Genomic DNA, 16709 nt, shown 5'->3' on the forward strand with positions numbered 1-16709 from the left:
TATAGGGTATTGTGTGTAGATTGATGAGAAAGACAATTCAATACATTTTCGAATAAGGCTGTAACGTAACAAAATGTGGAAAAACTCAAGGGGTCTGAATACTTTCCAAATTTACTGCATGTAGCTAGTATAAAGCCTCTTCACAAATGGTTTCTATCAAGTCATAGCTATCACATCACTGGCACCTTTCCCTGATGAGGAGATTTTTAATTGCTGTTCCAGTGAAAAAACAGACACTAAATTGGACAGCAGCAAGGTGTGTGTGAGATACTACCAAAGTTACTTTTTTTGTCCAGAAGAGCTTGTTGGCTTGAAATCGTTTCTGATTTTATTGATCAAGTTCATTTAACACATAAACATTTACATTTCAATATTTCTTCATGTACACAGAAAAGCATTGGGTAAAATTCCAAACAATTGTTGTGATTCATAGTATTTTTATGGAATCAAAAACATAACATTAATGGTAAAATAATATGTTTCAGTATCATTGTCCTTTACTTAAAGTGATGTGTACTATATTGCAGTGCTAAATGATTGTCCTTGGTATGTCCTTAGAGTCTCCTTGAGAGAAAATAAGTGTTTTTTTGCAAACATATATTTTACAAATAATAAATTAAAAGTCTATGACAGTGATACGACTTTGAAAATATTGCTACGGTTGCAATTACAGTTTTTTTTAAAAACCAGAAGCACAAACTGCTTGCACAGTTGTGGACACTAGATTTGGCAATGAGGATTATATGGTTTATTTACAAAAAAGTGCTAATAACGTTGCTGTGTAATCTTATGTGCATTAAAACAGCTTAAATATTGACATAGAGCAGATATATTTGATAGGTCAATAACTACAACAGTCCAATGTTCTCCAGTCCTGTTTGAGTGCCTCTGTTACTCTTGTGCCGTTCCATAAATAGCATTGATTTTCTCCTGGAACATTTTGACAACAACCCCCCTCTTTAGCTTCATGGTAGGTCCTGGAGAGAATATTGAAGAAAGAAAGGGTATTCAACCAGACTTACTGGGCTCTGAAAATGAGTGTCCCTTCTTTCCTGTGCTCCAATCACATTTGATGTACTCAACAGCTTGGAAGAAAGATTATATCATGCAATGGTATCCAGAGGAATGTTGTTTAGTTTGAAACAGTCACACGACTGCCTCGTCAGATACGGTACGTGATAAACATGACTGGTAAAACATTCATTTCAGTATGTGATTAACTTCAGATATTGTGCGTGATAAACATTACTGGCAAAACATTTACTTCTCTCTCGACGTTCTTTGTAAAAGTGTGTCAAATTCTGAAAAAGCGAATTATCTATTGAAAATTACATACAGTAACATCACAAGACTAGCTTTAGTTTAACAATCTAAGTTAGTTTAATATACAGTACTATCAAAAGTTTGGACACACCTACTCATTCAAGGTTTTATCTTTATTTTTACTATCTTCTACATTGTAGAATAATAGTGAAGACATCAACACTATGAAATAAAACATATGGAATCATGTAGTAACCAAAAACGTCTTAGACAAATCAAAATATATTTTATATTTGAAATACTTCAAAATAGCCACCCTTTGCCTTGATTACAGCTTTGCACACTCTTGGCATTCTCTCAACCAGCTTCATGAGGTAGCAACCTGGAATTCATTTCAATTAACAAGTAGCCTTGTTAAAAATTAATCTTAATGCGTTTGAGCCAATCAGTTGTGTTGTGACAAGGTAGGGGTGGTATCCAGAATAGCCCTTTGGTAAAAGACCAAGTCCATATTATGGTAAGAACAGCTCAAATAAGCAAGGGGAAATGACAGTCCATCATTACTTGAAGACATGAAGGTCAGTCAATCTGGAAAATTTCAAGAACTTTGAAAGTTTCTTGAAGTGCAATTACAAAAACAATCAAGCGCTATGATGAAACTGGCTCTCATAAGGACTGCCACATGAAAGGAAGACCCAGAGTTACCTCTGCTGCTGAGGATAAGTTCATTAGAGTTAACTGCACCTCAGATTGTGGCCCAAATAAATGCTTCAGAGTTCAAGTAAGAGACACATCTCAACATCAACTGTTCAGAGGAGACTGTTTGAATCAGACCTTTATTTAATTAACCTTCATTTAACTAGGCAAGTCAGTTAAGAGCAAATTTGTATTTACAATGACGGCCTACCCAGGCCAGGACGATGCTAAGCCTATGGGACTCTCAATGACGGCCTGATGTAATACAGCCTGGAATAAAACCAGGGTCTGTAGTGATGCCTCTAGCACTGAGATGCAGTGCCTTAGACCACTTCACCTGTCACGACTTCCGCCGAAGTCGGTCCCTCTCCTTGTTCGGGCGGCGTTCGGCGGTTGACGTCACCGGCCTTCTAGCCATCGCCGATCCACTTTTCATTTTCCATTTGTTTTGTCTTTGACTTACACACCTGGTTTCAATTCCCCAATTACCTGTTCATTATTTAACCCTCTGTTCCCCCATGTTTGTGATTGTTTCTATGTAGGAAGGTCCGTTATTGTGGCCTCTGTTTTTGTATTGCATTTATTATATGTTGAGTAAAATACGTTTACACCAGCTACACACAGACTTCCTTACAGCGTCACTCGGGAGCCCGATGGTCGAATTGCTGCAAAGAAACCACAACTAAAGGACACCAATAAGAAGAGGAGACTTGCTTGGGCCAAGAAACATGAGCAATGGACATCAGACTGGTGGAAATCAGTCCTTTGGTCTGATGAGTACAAATTTGAGATTTTTGGATCCAACCGCAGTGTCTTTGTGAGACGCAGAATAGCTGAAGGGATGATCTCTGCATGTGTGGTTCCCACCGTGAAGCATGGATAGGGAGGTGTGATGGTGCTTTGCTGGTGACACTGTCAGTGACTTATTTAGAATTCAAGGCACACTTAACCAGCATGGCTACCACATCATTCTGCAGCGATACGCCATCCCAGCTTGTTTGCGCTTAGCGGGACTATCATTAGTTTTTCAACAGGACATTGAGCCAAAACACACCTCCAGGCTGTGTAAGGGCTATTTGACCAATAAGGAGAGTGATGGAGTGCTGCATCAGATGACCTGGCCTCCACAATCACCCAACCTCAATCCAATTGAGATGAGTTGGACAGCAGAGTGAAGAAAAAACAGCCAACAAGTGCTCAGCATATGTGGGAACTCCTTCAAGACTGTTGGAAAAGCATTCTTCATGAAGCTAGTTGAGAGAATGCCAAGAGTGTGCAAAGCTGTCATCAAGGCAAAGGGTGGCTACTTTGATGATTCTAAAATATAAAGTGATTTGTTTAAAACTTTTTTGGTTACTACATGATTCCATATGTGTGATTTCATAGTTTTGATGTCTTCACTATTATTCTATAATGTAGAAAATAGCCCCAAAAAATACAAATCCTTGAATGAGTGGGTGTGTCCAAACTTTTGACTGGTACTGTATATATTTCTCACACTGACTGACTCACCCAGTTCTCCCCCGGATATGGAGAAGTCTCTGTCCAAAATGACCCACTTCTGGACCCTCTGGGCGTTGGAGTTGGCCTTAGCATTTACTCGCTCTATGCCCTCCTGGATGGCCTTGTAAATAGCTGGCTCCTCACTGGCTATAATCTCAGAGGCCTTGGTTGCCATGACGCCACGCTGCTGGCAGAACGCCAAGGCCTCTGGGGTCAACTCGTCCGTTGGATCGCCGTTGTCGTCGACTACACACTACGGAAGGAGAGTGGGGTCAAAGGTTAGAAGTGATCCAGGAGTCTTTCTGAACAGAGCCTGGTTCCAGATCTGTTTGTGCTGTGTTATTCTATTTTAATTGCTTAACAATTCTTAAGCAATAATTCTAAAGTATGCCAAATGAACATAGGAGTTGGCAATACAGTCCACATCTAATGTTTGAGGCCTTACTTTGAGTGTGAGCATCATAGAGAGGAATTTGAGCTTGTCTCCGAGCAACATGGCGTTGCTGATGATGGCGGTCTCTGCTTTCACTGCATCCTCAATGGGCACAGGTGGAATATTCTCTCCTCCTGCTGTTATGATCAGCTCTGCAGGACAAGATATGTCATACTTAGCTAGATATTTAGATCATGATGTCTACACGATGTTCAATGATGATTATCTTGTATATCCAGGCTCAAGGTAGGAGATACCCTTAGGCACAGACTTAGGATCAGGGGAAGGTACACAAAATCGACCTTAGATCAGTGTCTTGAGGAAACAGCATCTTATTCATATCAAAACAGAACACTGGCAGGCATGTTGTGTAATGGCTATATACAGTACATCTAGAAAATAAACTATTTTTTTATTTATTTTTTATTTCACCTTTATTTAACCAGGTAGGCCAGTTGAGAACAAGTTCTCATTTACAACTGCGACCTGGCCAAGATAAAGCAAAGCAGTGTGACAAAAACAACAACACAGAGTTACACATGGGATAAACAAACGTACAGTCAATAACGCAATAGAAAATCTGTGAACAGTGTGTGCAAAGGAAGTAATGAGGTAAGGCAATAAATAGGCCATAATAGTGAAGTAATTACAATGTATCAATTAACACTAGAGTGATAGATGTGCAGATGAGGATGTGCAAGTAGAAATACTGGTGTGCAAAAGACCAGAAAAATAAATAAATATGAGGATGAGGTAGATAATTGGTTGGATGGGTTATTTACAGATGGGCTGTGTACAGCTGCAGCGATTGGTAAGCTGCTATGACAGCTGATGCTTAAAGTTAGTGAGGGAGATATACAGTAAGTCTCCAACTTCAGTGATTTTTGCAATTTGTTCCAGTCATTGGCAGCAGAGTACTGGAAGGAAACGTGGCCAAAGGAGGTGTTGACTTTGGGGATGACCAGTGAAATATACCTGCTGGAGCACGTGCTACGGGTGGGTGTTGCTATGGTGACCAGGGAGCTGAGATAAGGCGAAGATTTACCTAGTAAAGACTTATAGATGACCAGGAGCCAGTGGGTTAGGCAACGAGTATGTAGCGAGGACCAGCCAACGAGAACATGCAGTTCGCAATGGTGGATAGTATATGAGGCTTTGGTGACAAAACGGATGGCACTGTGATAGACTGCATCCAATTTGCTGAGTAGAGTGTTGGAGGCTATTTTGTAAATTACATCGCCGAAGTCAAGGATCGGCAGGATAGTCAGTTTTACAAGGGTATGTTTGGCAGCATGAGTGAAGGAGGCTTTGTTGCGAAATAGGAAGCCGATTCTAGATTTAATTTTGGATTGGAGATGCTTAATATGAATCTGTAAGGAGAGTTTACAGTATAGCCAGACACCTAGGTATTTATTGTTGTCCACATATTCTAAGTCAGAACCGTCCAGAGTAGTGATTCTAGGCGGGCAGGTGCGGGCAGCACCTGCCCGCCTAGCATCACTACTCTAAGTACTATACCCTTTATCCTCCCTGTGATGAACAGGAAGTTGTCCTTGTCGTGCTTGCCCAGGTCTCCAGAGTGCAGCCAGCCCTCCTGGTCCAAGGCCTCCTCAGTCTTTTCTGGCTCGTTCAGGTAGCCCATGAACACATGACGCCCCCAGAAACAGATCTCACCATTCCCATCCTCGTCTGGCTTGTCCAACTTTGTCTGGCAGCCATTCACCACCTTTCCACAGCTGAGGACAACATCAAGATATTCTTTGTTGTTGACAGTTTGCTGTCAACTCTTTATATGGTCAGTCCACAAAGCAAGAATGTATTAAATGTCACTTTTATATCTGATGGCTTATCGGTATCAATTCATGTTTTGCTATCACAGTGCTAGCTTTGTCAACTGCAAATTAATGAATGTAAACGGTCATTAAAAATTGTCAGTGGACATCCTAGTTTTCCAGTTGCTGACCTCATGATCTTGAAGTTATTCTCCCAGGAGATGGTGTGAGGGCCGGTGCTTTCACTCATCCCATACAGCTCATACAAGGGGAGGCGAAGGCTCATGAAATACTCCAGGGTCTCCCTGGTGATGGGTGCGGCCCCTGTTAAGCAGTTCCTGCAGCGGTCCAGGCCCATGGCCCAGTGAACCTTCTTAAAAACCAGGTTGTTTGCCAGCATGAAGCCCCAGGGCAACAGGTTCTCACTGGAATCCACAACAAACAATGAGGAATGCCACACATGGTGTAAAAGATTAAAGAGATTCTCTGTTACCTTTGTATACTTTTTAAGCAGAAGTTCTGATAGTGGCACTCACGAGCCAAAAGCCGTCCCCGAAAATTGTGCACCACGTCATTGCTCGCTGTCTCTCGTTTTGCTGTGTGTGCATCTTGCTAGCTGAGAGGCTGATTGGCTGAAACTCAAATTGCTAGGGGCCTGGCCCACAGGAAAATGTAGGGAAAATAGAGCTGCAAAGCTTCCAGTGAACAAACTAGGGGTTTGCTGGCTAATTGAGGTAAGACAGTAATTCTGCTCATAGATTATGCATGTATGAACTAAACAAATTGACATATCCAGCCCAAAGCGGGAGGATTAAAAAATATTTACTAGTCGCCAAACTTGGCTGGAATTTAATTTAGTTTAGAATACAACAAAATGCTATTTGGGCATGAGTGAGGATGTATGTTTTTTATTGTTATTGATAAGATCATGTCTATGGGTGAAATTTGATGCACTGAAAATCTGCATTATTTCTGAAGTACGAGTTTGATTGAACAACAAGAACCTGAGCTAAATCCTTACCCATTCATGGCACTGTAGCTGGCTTGCAATCCGATGGATTTAGCCCAGTCTGCCACTCTTTTCCTCATACCAGAGGACTTGGCACCAATGGCTTTCATCTTCTCCTGCATCTTCTCCCACACACGGGGAACTCCCAGGAAACTGGTGGGGCGCACCTCTTTCAGAGTAGTCCCCAAAGAGCCCTATGAAATCATAAAGTTGCTGGTTATCAAGTCATATCAAGTTACTCCAGTCCAAGTTACTCCAGTCCCACCCTTCCCAACCAAGTCAAAACTAAACCACCACAATTCAATCAATTGTTCCCAATGTAAATAGCATTTTGAATGGAAAGTAATGCACATCATCAATTTCTGTTATATAATAGTTATGGATTCTGACCTTCAGGGCGTCTGGTTCTGCGAAATACGTCACCGCTGCGAATCTCATGGCGATCCACATGTCGTTGACCTGGGCAGCTACATGGCTCAGGGGCAGGTAGCTCACCACCACCTCCTCACCATGTTTCAGATCTGGCATGGTGCCCACCGCATTTGAAGTCCAGGTGATCTGAGGAGAGAGTCGGTCACCACTTAGAGGAAAAACTATACGCTACTTTTTTGTTTGTCCTTACCGTGAAAAATACATGGACAAAATTGTGACTTTTTCACATACTGTATCCAGAGCACAGTGGCCACAGAGCTATCTCAACCATATAGTACTACTGTAATGTGTCTGAGGGAGCCAACACATTCTGTGAGGATGAGGGGAAGGCCAGCTGGTTACTGCAGTACAGTAAATGTACATGTAAATATAGAGCTTTTTCCTCAATAGGAATACTCACATTGTCATGACTCAGCATGACCCCTTTGGGGTTGCCTGTAGTTCCAGAGGTGTAGATGAGCGTACAACACTGGTTAGCCCTCTGACTGTCCACCACAGCATTCAGCTGTTCATCAGACACCGCCTCACCCAGCTTCATAAACTCAGCCCACTGTAGGAGGACAGAGGTTGAGTCGGTAACACCTGATTCACATTATAGAGCCAATCCGAATCGTACTGTGCTGGCTTAGATATTTTCTATTCACATTATCCTTTTCAGAAGGGTTCCAACAACTATGGTGGCTGTGTTAACAAAGCCAGCCCAGTGCAGCTCGACTTGGCTCTGTTTGCTCAGTAATGTGAATGGATTAACAGTCTCACAGTTACAGTGTAGGAAAGGAAATATTCTAGGAAATAATGTGTGCTACTAACATTTCTATCTATTAGGCAAATAAATCATGTTTTTTTTCCAGCTGGCTAAACTTGATCTTGTTTATAGATATTCTTTTGATAAAAACTTACAGTGTACAAGTTTGGCAGCTTCTGTTGCAGTTCATCCTTGTACTGAACAATAGCTTTCAAGTGTGGAAGCTTGTCCTTAATCTGAAAGGAATGGACAAAGTAGGAATTTTAGAATGAATCATTTTGGCACAAAAACAAAAAACATTTTCACTTGATCTACTTACAAATAAAACAGCACAGTAATGGATTAATTCGTTTTTTTATATGTATATTATTTGCATAATTCTGTGCATAGGTTTTATGGCTGTTGGTATTTTTCAGTTTTCTCCATATATTATTGTATACAAAATAATTGACGCATTTGTCTCACCCGTTTTTTTAGATCTATTGCACACCTACTGTATATTACTTGACAAGGATAAACAAACCAACATGTATTCATGTTTTCCTTATGTCTACTGTGTCATTTATTGTGATGTTAATGTGTCATATGTATTCAACTGACCGGATGTACATGCCTCTAGAGGTTATTTAAGTAGGTGTTTTTCACAGTGGTGTATCACCTGACGAAGATCCAACTCAGATCGAAACATATTTTTTTCTGCGTCTAATAAAATCACAATGGGAGTATACTAGAGTTGTGTACATTTATTTTTGTATTTTATTGGCAGACAAGACCAGGGGAACCGTATAGTTCAGTACGTGTTATGGGGTCTCACCTGGAGGATTTTGAGGAGCTGTTTGTGGTTCTCCACCACAAGGACATTGGCCTCACAGTTGTCTGCTACATACTGACATGCCTCGGGGGAGTTGGTGGTGTAGATGCCTGCAGCAAAACCCCTGGCACACAACACACATCAAACAACTTTCTTATTGAGGCGGTTGAGACTGTGATTGCTGTGTGCGATAAATACTTTCTATGAGGAAGCAGCTGGTTGTCCAAGTCACACATCATTTACAGTATGAACAATAGTATAGGGTAGTGCATGGTAAGATAGTGCATGGTAAGATAGTGCATGGTAAGATAGTGCATGGTAAGATAGTGCATGCTAGATGTATAATAATAGGGGCGGCAGGTAGTCTACTTGTTAGAGAGGTGAGCCAGTAACCGGAGGTTTGCCAGTTCGAATTCCGGGTCTGACGGGAAAATATTTGGCCTGCCGTTGTTCCCTTGAGCAAGGCACTTAACCCCCCACAACAACATCTCCCCGGGCACCCAGTGTGGCACCCCGCATCTCTCCAAAAACATGTGTATGTACAGTATGTGTGTCTTTCAGATAGGGTTAAAAGCAGAAGTCAAATGTTATTATTACCCAGCCAGGATACAGCCAATGTCTGAGATGAACCACTCTGGAGAGTTAAAGCCCAGAATACCGACACCATGGTAACGCTCCAGCCCCAACTACAGTAGAGAGAGGAAGAGAAAGAGTCCGAAAGAAACATTTATAACCAATAAGAATGTGGCACACTGCCTCATTTACTGTTGACCTACGTGATGCTTTGAAAAGTACTCCAGTTTATAGCCTCTCCTTGACACTGGAGACGTAACTTAAGCATTGAATCTAACACACCCAAGTGTTGGTTTTCACCAGCACCATTCTTACATGGAGACAGACATGGCAATGAGAAGAAAAAGGAAATTATTTCTGCTGTGTAAACATTCATAATCCCCTTTCTCTGGAGATAAAATTCTAAATAGTCCATAGCCCATCAACTAGATTCAGCCTTGAGACAATTTTTTAATTAAGCAATAAGGCCCTTAGCCGTGGTATATTGGACATATAAAACAACCCCCTGAAGTGCCTTATGGCTATCATAAACTGGTTACCAACGTAATTAGAGCAGTAAAAATACATATTTTGTAACACCCGTGATATAGCACGGCTGTCAGCCAATCAGCATTCAGAGCTCAAACCACCCAGTTTATAATGAAAAGTATGAAAATGTATGCACTCACTAATGTAAGTGGCTCTGGATAAGAGCGTCTGCTAAATGACTAAAATGTCAAATTTAAAAAATTAAAAATGACAAATAATTTGTAGACCGCAGATTGACTGCAAGAAGCCCAAAAAGATGTTTGACTAAAACATCATAATTTCAAACCTTGCTTACATTTGTATACGATCACGCATCTCTCTATTATCTGTGGGAGATTTCTTTAGTTAATTTCACTTAGGGCTTATTTCCAACAATGAAAAAAGACATGTAATACTAATCTACATATATATTTTTTAGCTTAGAAAATTTGGGGGGCCAAATAAAACCACCCGCTGGCCAAATCTGGCTCAAATTTGCCAGTTTTCAGTGATGTTAACAGATCTTCATTAGAATTCACTGGCAAAGTTCAAAAATACTCGTACGCCTCTGTATTGATACAGACACTAAAAAATGCAGAACACATCCTGGTAAAAGTACATCATAACATGGAACTTTGAGAGATCCTTTTCCATTAAATTCCATGCAAGCATAGAACAGAGATAAACTAAACAGCACAGACACTGACACAACAACTACACCAATAAACAGACCTTGAGGAAGCTCTTGGCCGCCACTCGGCACTGCTGGAAATACTCCCTCCAGGTCAGGGTGACCCACTGCCCCTCTTTCTTAGATGCCAGTGCAGGCAGGTCTCCGTAGTGCTCCACCGTCTCCAGGAACATCTGGTGGACGGTCATGGGGGCCTTGCAGCCCAGCCCTGTCTCAGTCATCCTCAGCTTGACCGCCTGATCCCTAAAGGAGCACCAGAGCTGCTCCGCTGGGGCCAGAGACACATCCAACAGCTTCAGGGGCACCGAGGCACCTGTAGTGAAATCAAATCAAATCAAACGTAATTAGTCACATGCGTCGAATGCAACAAGTGTAGACCTTAGTGTGAAATGCTTACTTACAAGCCCTTAACCAACAGTACAGGTCAAGAAGAGTTAAGAAAATATTTACCAAATAAACTAAAGTAAAAATAATAAAAAGTAACACAATAACATAACAATAATGAGGCTATATACAAGGGGTACCGGTACCGAGTCAGTGTGCAGGGGTACAGGTTAGAGGTCATTTGTACATGTAGGCAGGGGTGAAGTGACTATGCATAGACAATAAACAGCGAGTAGCAGCAGTGTACAAAACAAATGGAGGAGGGGCGAGGGGTCAATGTAAATAGTCCGGTGGCCATTTGATTAATTGTTCAGCAGTCTTATGGCTTGGGGGTAGAAGCTGTAAAGGAGTCTTTTGGTCCTACACTTGGCGCTCCAGTACCGCTTGCCGTGCGGAAGCAGAGAAAACAGTCTATGACTTGGGTGACTGGAGTCTATGACAATTTTATGGGATTTCCTCTGACACCGCCTATTATATACAGTGGGGAGAACAAGTATTTGATACACTGCCAATTTTGCAGGTTTTCCTACTTACAAAGCATGTAGAGGTCTGTAATTTTTATCATAGGTACACTTCAACTGTGAGAGACGGAATCTAAAACAAAAATCCAGAAAATCACATTGTATGGTTTTTAAGTAATTCATTTGCATTTTATTGCATGACATAAGTATTTGATACATCAGAAAAGCAGAACTTAATATTTGGTACAGAAACCTTTGTTTGCAAATACAGAGATCATACGTTTCCTGTAGTTCTTGACCAAGTTTGCACACACTGCAGCAGGGATTTTGGCTGCCGCTGGGCAATACGGACTTTCAGCTCCCTCCAAAGATGTTCTATTGGGTTCAGGTCTGGAGACTGGCTAGGCCACTACAGGACCTTGAGATGCTTCTTATGGAGGCACTCCTTAGTTGCCCTGGCTGTGTGTTTCGGGTCGTTGTCATGCTGGAAGACCCAGCCACGACCCATCTTCAATGCTCTTACTGAGGGAAGGATGTTGTTGGCCAAGATCTCGCGATACATGGCTCCATCCATCCTCCCCTCAATACGGTGCAGTTGTCCTGTCCCCTTTGCAGAAGAGCATCCCCAAAGAATGATGCTTCCACCTCCATGCTTCACGGTTGGGATGGTGTTCTTGTGGTTGTCTTCATCCTTCTTCTTCCTCCAAACACGGCGAGTGGAGTTTAGACCAAAAGCTCTATTTTTGTCTCATCAGACAACATGACCTTCTCCCATTCCTCCTTTGGATCATCCAGATGGTCATTGGCAAACTTCAGACGGGCCTGGACATGCGCTGGCTTGAGCAGGGGGACCTTTCGTGCGCTGTAGGATTTTAATCCATGACGGTGTAGTGTGTTACTAATGGTTTCTTTGAGACTGTGGTCCCAGCTCTCTTCAGGTCATTGACCAGGTCCTGCCGTGTAGTTCTAGGCTGATCCCTCACCTTCCTCATGATCATTGATGCGTCAACAGTTGTTGCCTTCTCACCAAGCTGCTTGCCTATTGTCCTGTTGCCCTGACATATCTTATGAGCGTCAGAGCCGGTGTAGTAGGATTCAATCTCACTCCTATGTTGACGCTTCGCTTGTTTGATGGATCGTCTGAGGGCATAGCGGGATTTCTTATAGGCGTCTGGATTAGTGTCCCACTCCTTGAAAGCGGCAGCTCTAGCCTTTAGCTTGTGGATGTTGCCTGTAATCCATTTCTTCTGGTTGGGAAATGTACGTACGGTCACTGTGGGGTCGACGTCATCGATGCACTTATTGATGAAGCCAATGACTAAGGTGGTATACTCCTCAATGCCATTGGATATATCCCGGAACATATTCCAGTCTGTGCTAGTATAACAGTCCTTTTGCGTAGCATCCATGTCATCTGACCACTTGTAGTATGGGGACAGCAGGGGCAGCAGTTTCCTGCCATCAGTGGTAGTTTATGAAGTAATCTCAGAGACTAGTATTCCCCTGCCCTGTCCCCAGTGGACCGCAGGCAGGTACAGAATGAGAATGTGTTCTCAGTGAACTTACTTTGTAAAATAAGGGTTAAATAAAACAGAAGTCAGTGTGTGTGCCTATTTCTGAGAATCAGACTGGACTATCTCTATCCCACCCTCCATCGCTGTCTCAGTGTGAAGCATAACCATTTGAACCCTCTTAACTAGAGCTGGGCTGCCTGTATCATATTGATTCAGAGAATAGAGGAAGCTATGGAATGTCCCTGCCTACCCACCAATCAGGTGGTGAGTGGTGAAACTGGCTCTGATTAAATAGAAAAGGTTGATTGATCAAAATCATGCAATGGGGGACAGGTAAATCATTTTCTTCCTCAAGAGATTAAATAACACATTTCCTCGAAGGTCAGAATAACTGTAACCTTGAACTGATTATGCTTTTAGGCACATTTCTGTCAACCTGTTCCACACGTTTCTTTATAACTGCTGTATTATTAACTACAAAACACAATCATGTTTCTCTTATAGGTGATAAACATCTGATCTGCTTCAGTTAATTAAGTTGAGTCCATATCCTATAAAAAAGCATCTTAGCTCTACCTATGATCACCATAAACTGCTATTACCTGAGAGAGGATCCCATTGAGGTCCCTCTAGTCCGGGTGATCTGGGTGGTTTGGCTGGTGCTTCAGGTATGCTTGCTGGGGTTATCATTGCAGGTTCTACAGCAGCTGTCTCCTGGCTGTCTTTGCCCTCTCCATCTGACTCGGACTCAGAGTTTGGCTGTGGATGGTCTACTACTCCTCCATTGACAAGGGGACTGGAATGGTTTCTGTTCTGTTGGAGTTTGGAGACTGGTGGTAACTGCTCGGTTTCGCCAAGAGGAATGTCACTCACACAACTAGAATGAAGCACATGAAAATAAAATATGCTTTAAAGAAACACTCAGTCATAAAATACTGTACCATTATTTGGTGAATATTTAACTATAAACTGGTACTTCTGGTACTGGTACTTTACTATAAATCCACATACCTCTCAGAACTCTTCTCTATGACAGGAACCCCATTGAGGACAATGGAATCCTCTTGTTCAGACATCTTGTAATTGCTTAAATAAAAGACGTAAATGATCTACATTGGACGTGCAGAAACCACTAGATCATGATGAACAAGCTTTACATATCAAATGAATAAAATCTCTAAATAGTTTGTGTAAAGGCTCCTGATATTCTACTGATTCAAGAGAAAAAGTGTAACCTCCTGGATCTTTATATGAGTGGGTATTGCAACATGACAGCGTCAGGGGTAGTGTGTCAATAGCTGCTTAGTTCAATTGATAACGAATGGCGAAATGAAAGGGTTTGTACCAAAAAAACTGTAACCATTTGCAGGGCTTTTTCCGACCTTTCACTTAAATATAGCAGGTTACACCAAGACGGTTGATTTTTAAATTAGAAAGTGACTGAGAAAGAGCGGGTATTTCTGCCGAAAACCCCTTTTTTTGTCTTATCTTCAAAGGCAGATCTCAGTCAAGGTCCTGTACAGTAGTTATCTCCACAGGCACACATAGTAAATGTGTTGGTTTTTAACATGTCTCAAATACAACATGGGCCCAAAGCATGTAGTGCACACAGAGTAACATGTTGGGTTACTTGACCATGATACCTCATCATTATCTCCGACGTGATGTCAATCAGCCTAAGATGAAACATGTCAGTGAAATTATGCCATCTTGTGTTTTATCTTGAAATTGAAGACAATTTTCCCACATATCTGCTCTAGTTTAGCTGTGACAGTCATAATGATGACATGCCTTGAGTATACCATATTGCCAAGAAGCTGCTGAACATGTATGGAGAGAGAAAAATGGATGCGGTCACTTCAAATTCCAAACAAGCAGTTACAATATTGAGACAGAGCTCATAACAGTGACATAGCATTTTTCTCTGGTTCATGAGGACATTGTTTTGTTTCACCACTTCAACAAGAAAAGAAAAGAAGATCCGTCCAGATAGATCAGATAACTATGGTCAAAATGTCTCTCGGCAAAAGTTAATCATAATTGCAAAACAATTGCCTAAGTTATGTGGCAAAGTAAACACTGAACTTTTGCACAGAATGCTGCAAACATGAAATAAATGAACTGAAATAAGATAAATTGGATAGAATCTCTATGCTCTTTTAAAGGATCAATGCACGCGTTTTTTTTTATCTCAATATCAAATCATTTCTGGGTAACAATTAAGCACCTTAACGTGATTGTTTTAAATTAGAAATGGTAAAACAAAATGAACAAAAATAGCTTCTTAGCAAGAGCAATTTCTCAAGCAAGAAATTTGATAGGACTGTCTGTGAATGGTCTAAGTGGGAGGGGAAACTAAAAACTAGCTGTTATTAGCAGAGAGGATTGGAACTCTTTCTTATTGGTCTATTTATTGCCTGGTGATGTCACCAGGGCAGGCAGGTCAACACTCTATCCCACAAAAACGGGCTGAAATTCCAGGCAGTCTTTTCAAACACTAAAAGGGCATTTCATCAATTACACAATTTCACTGTATTAATCCAAACTCATAGCGTGTAAATATATATAAAACACAGATAAATCAAGTTTTTGACTGCACTGGGCCTTTAACAGATTACCTCTAAACAGGTAGCAAATTGACACAAAAATATACCATTCTGTATCTATGTTCCTACATGAGCAAGGCCTCAACCCATCAAGTAATGAGCTGTCCATTTCAAATATTGAAATAGATTTTAGTATGTGTGTATCTCTCCAGCTGCATCAGCTCTAGAGTGACCCAGGCTAGCACTGTTTGTGTTGGCTTTAACAAGACAATAAAGAATAAGCCTGAGCCTGTTGGCAAAACAATAAAACCAGAGGAACCTGCTTGTTTACGTTTAGTTCAAACATGTTTTTTTGCATGTGTGTCCTAAGATGTAGGCCAGGTCATGTTTGTTTGTTTGCTTTGAACACATGTATATATCTATATATAGATTTGGCAACCAATACATGCAGCTATTATAGGTTACCGGTCAAATTCTTTTCACTCTGAACATGCCTCTGCCCCTGAAATTCAAACATTACATTGGATTTATACCGTGAAGGCTACTGTATCAGTACCAGAAAGCAATCTAAAAGTCAAAATCACAGTTACTCTTGGTTATAATGGTTAGACAATTACATGCAATTACAGGCAACTTAACACCTCCCAGTATCAGTCAATGATTTGCTGTAGATGCGGAATAAATAATCCTAAATATTCACCAAGGTTTACAATGCAATAACTGTCCAACTGCTTCAAATTGATTTCACAAACCAAGACAGACGGACCAATGTATACCAAGACGGACAGACGGACAGACGGACAGGCAGACAGACAGACAGACAGACAGACAGACAGACAGACAGACAGACAATTGACCCTAGTTCCCCACTCTGACATGTGAGCAAGGACTGTAGGAACATGTCGCTAGAGCTGTCTGTGATTTGTAGATTGACGTGGTGGTCTGGCATATGAAAAAATAGCCTATCGTGAAAGAATTGTAAGCACACATAAACAAATGTATGAATTAATTCCAGAGTAGTAATATTCAGCAGAATATTATAATACCTTTCTATTGAATAAAGACAGAGCAGATATCCTACCTTGTTCAGAGACTTTGTTCAGACAGGGATAGACAGAGGCAGGTGCTATATGACATCACCTTGACAGGAGAGAGTGCAGGGAAAACTTGGATGGACCTCGATGTGATGTGCACAACGTGGGACTGTCACCCAGGACAGCAGCTGATAAGCCTGTAGAGGTATGTATGGGGAACAGTACTATCCAACTCAGGTCTGTATGCACTCTTACGTAATTTCCCCCACACCTGAGGGTCAAATAGCTAGTTAACGATCCACCAGTAGACTTGAACAAAGGTTACCTTCTGCAGC

At 41.4% G+C, this 16709-nt stretch overlaps 1 protein-coding gene across 1 annotated transcript; it reads right to left on the reverse strand.

Moving 5' to 3' along the window:
* Positions 1-305: 305 nt before the first annotated feature.
* Positions 306-16583, reverse strand: LOC110535824 (long-chain-fatty-acid--CoA ligase ACSBG2). The gene is made up of 15 exons (XM_021621141.2): positions 16422-16583; positions 13806-13880; positions 13397-13671; positions 10477-10748; positions 9262-9350; positions 8668-8788; positions 8009-8089; positions 7509-7658; positions 7067-7234; positions 6689-6870; positions 5859-6092; positions 5414-5631; positions 3908-4047; positions 3472-3715; positions 306-977 (listed from the first exon to the last, which is right to left on the reverse strand). The coding sequence occupies exons 2-15, from the start codon at positions 13868-13870 to the stop codon at positions 892-894; spliced, it is 2325 nt and encodes a 774-aa protein (XP_021476816.2). The 5' UTR covers positions 13871-13880; positions 16422-16583; the 3' UTR covers positions 306-891.
* Between the last annotated feature and the right edge of the window lie 126 nt (positions 16584-16709).

Source organism: Oncorhynchus mykiss, chromosome 11 (genome assembly GCF_013265735.2).
Source record: "Oncorhynchus mykiss isolate Arlee chromosome 11, USDA_OmykA_1.1, whole genome shotgun sequence".
Taxonomy (NCBI): Eukaryota; Metazoa; Chordata; class Actinopteri; order Salmoniformes; family Salmonidae; genus Oncorhynchus; species Oncorhynchus mykiss.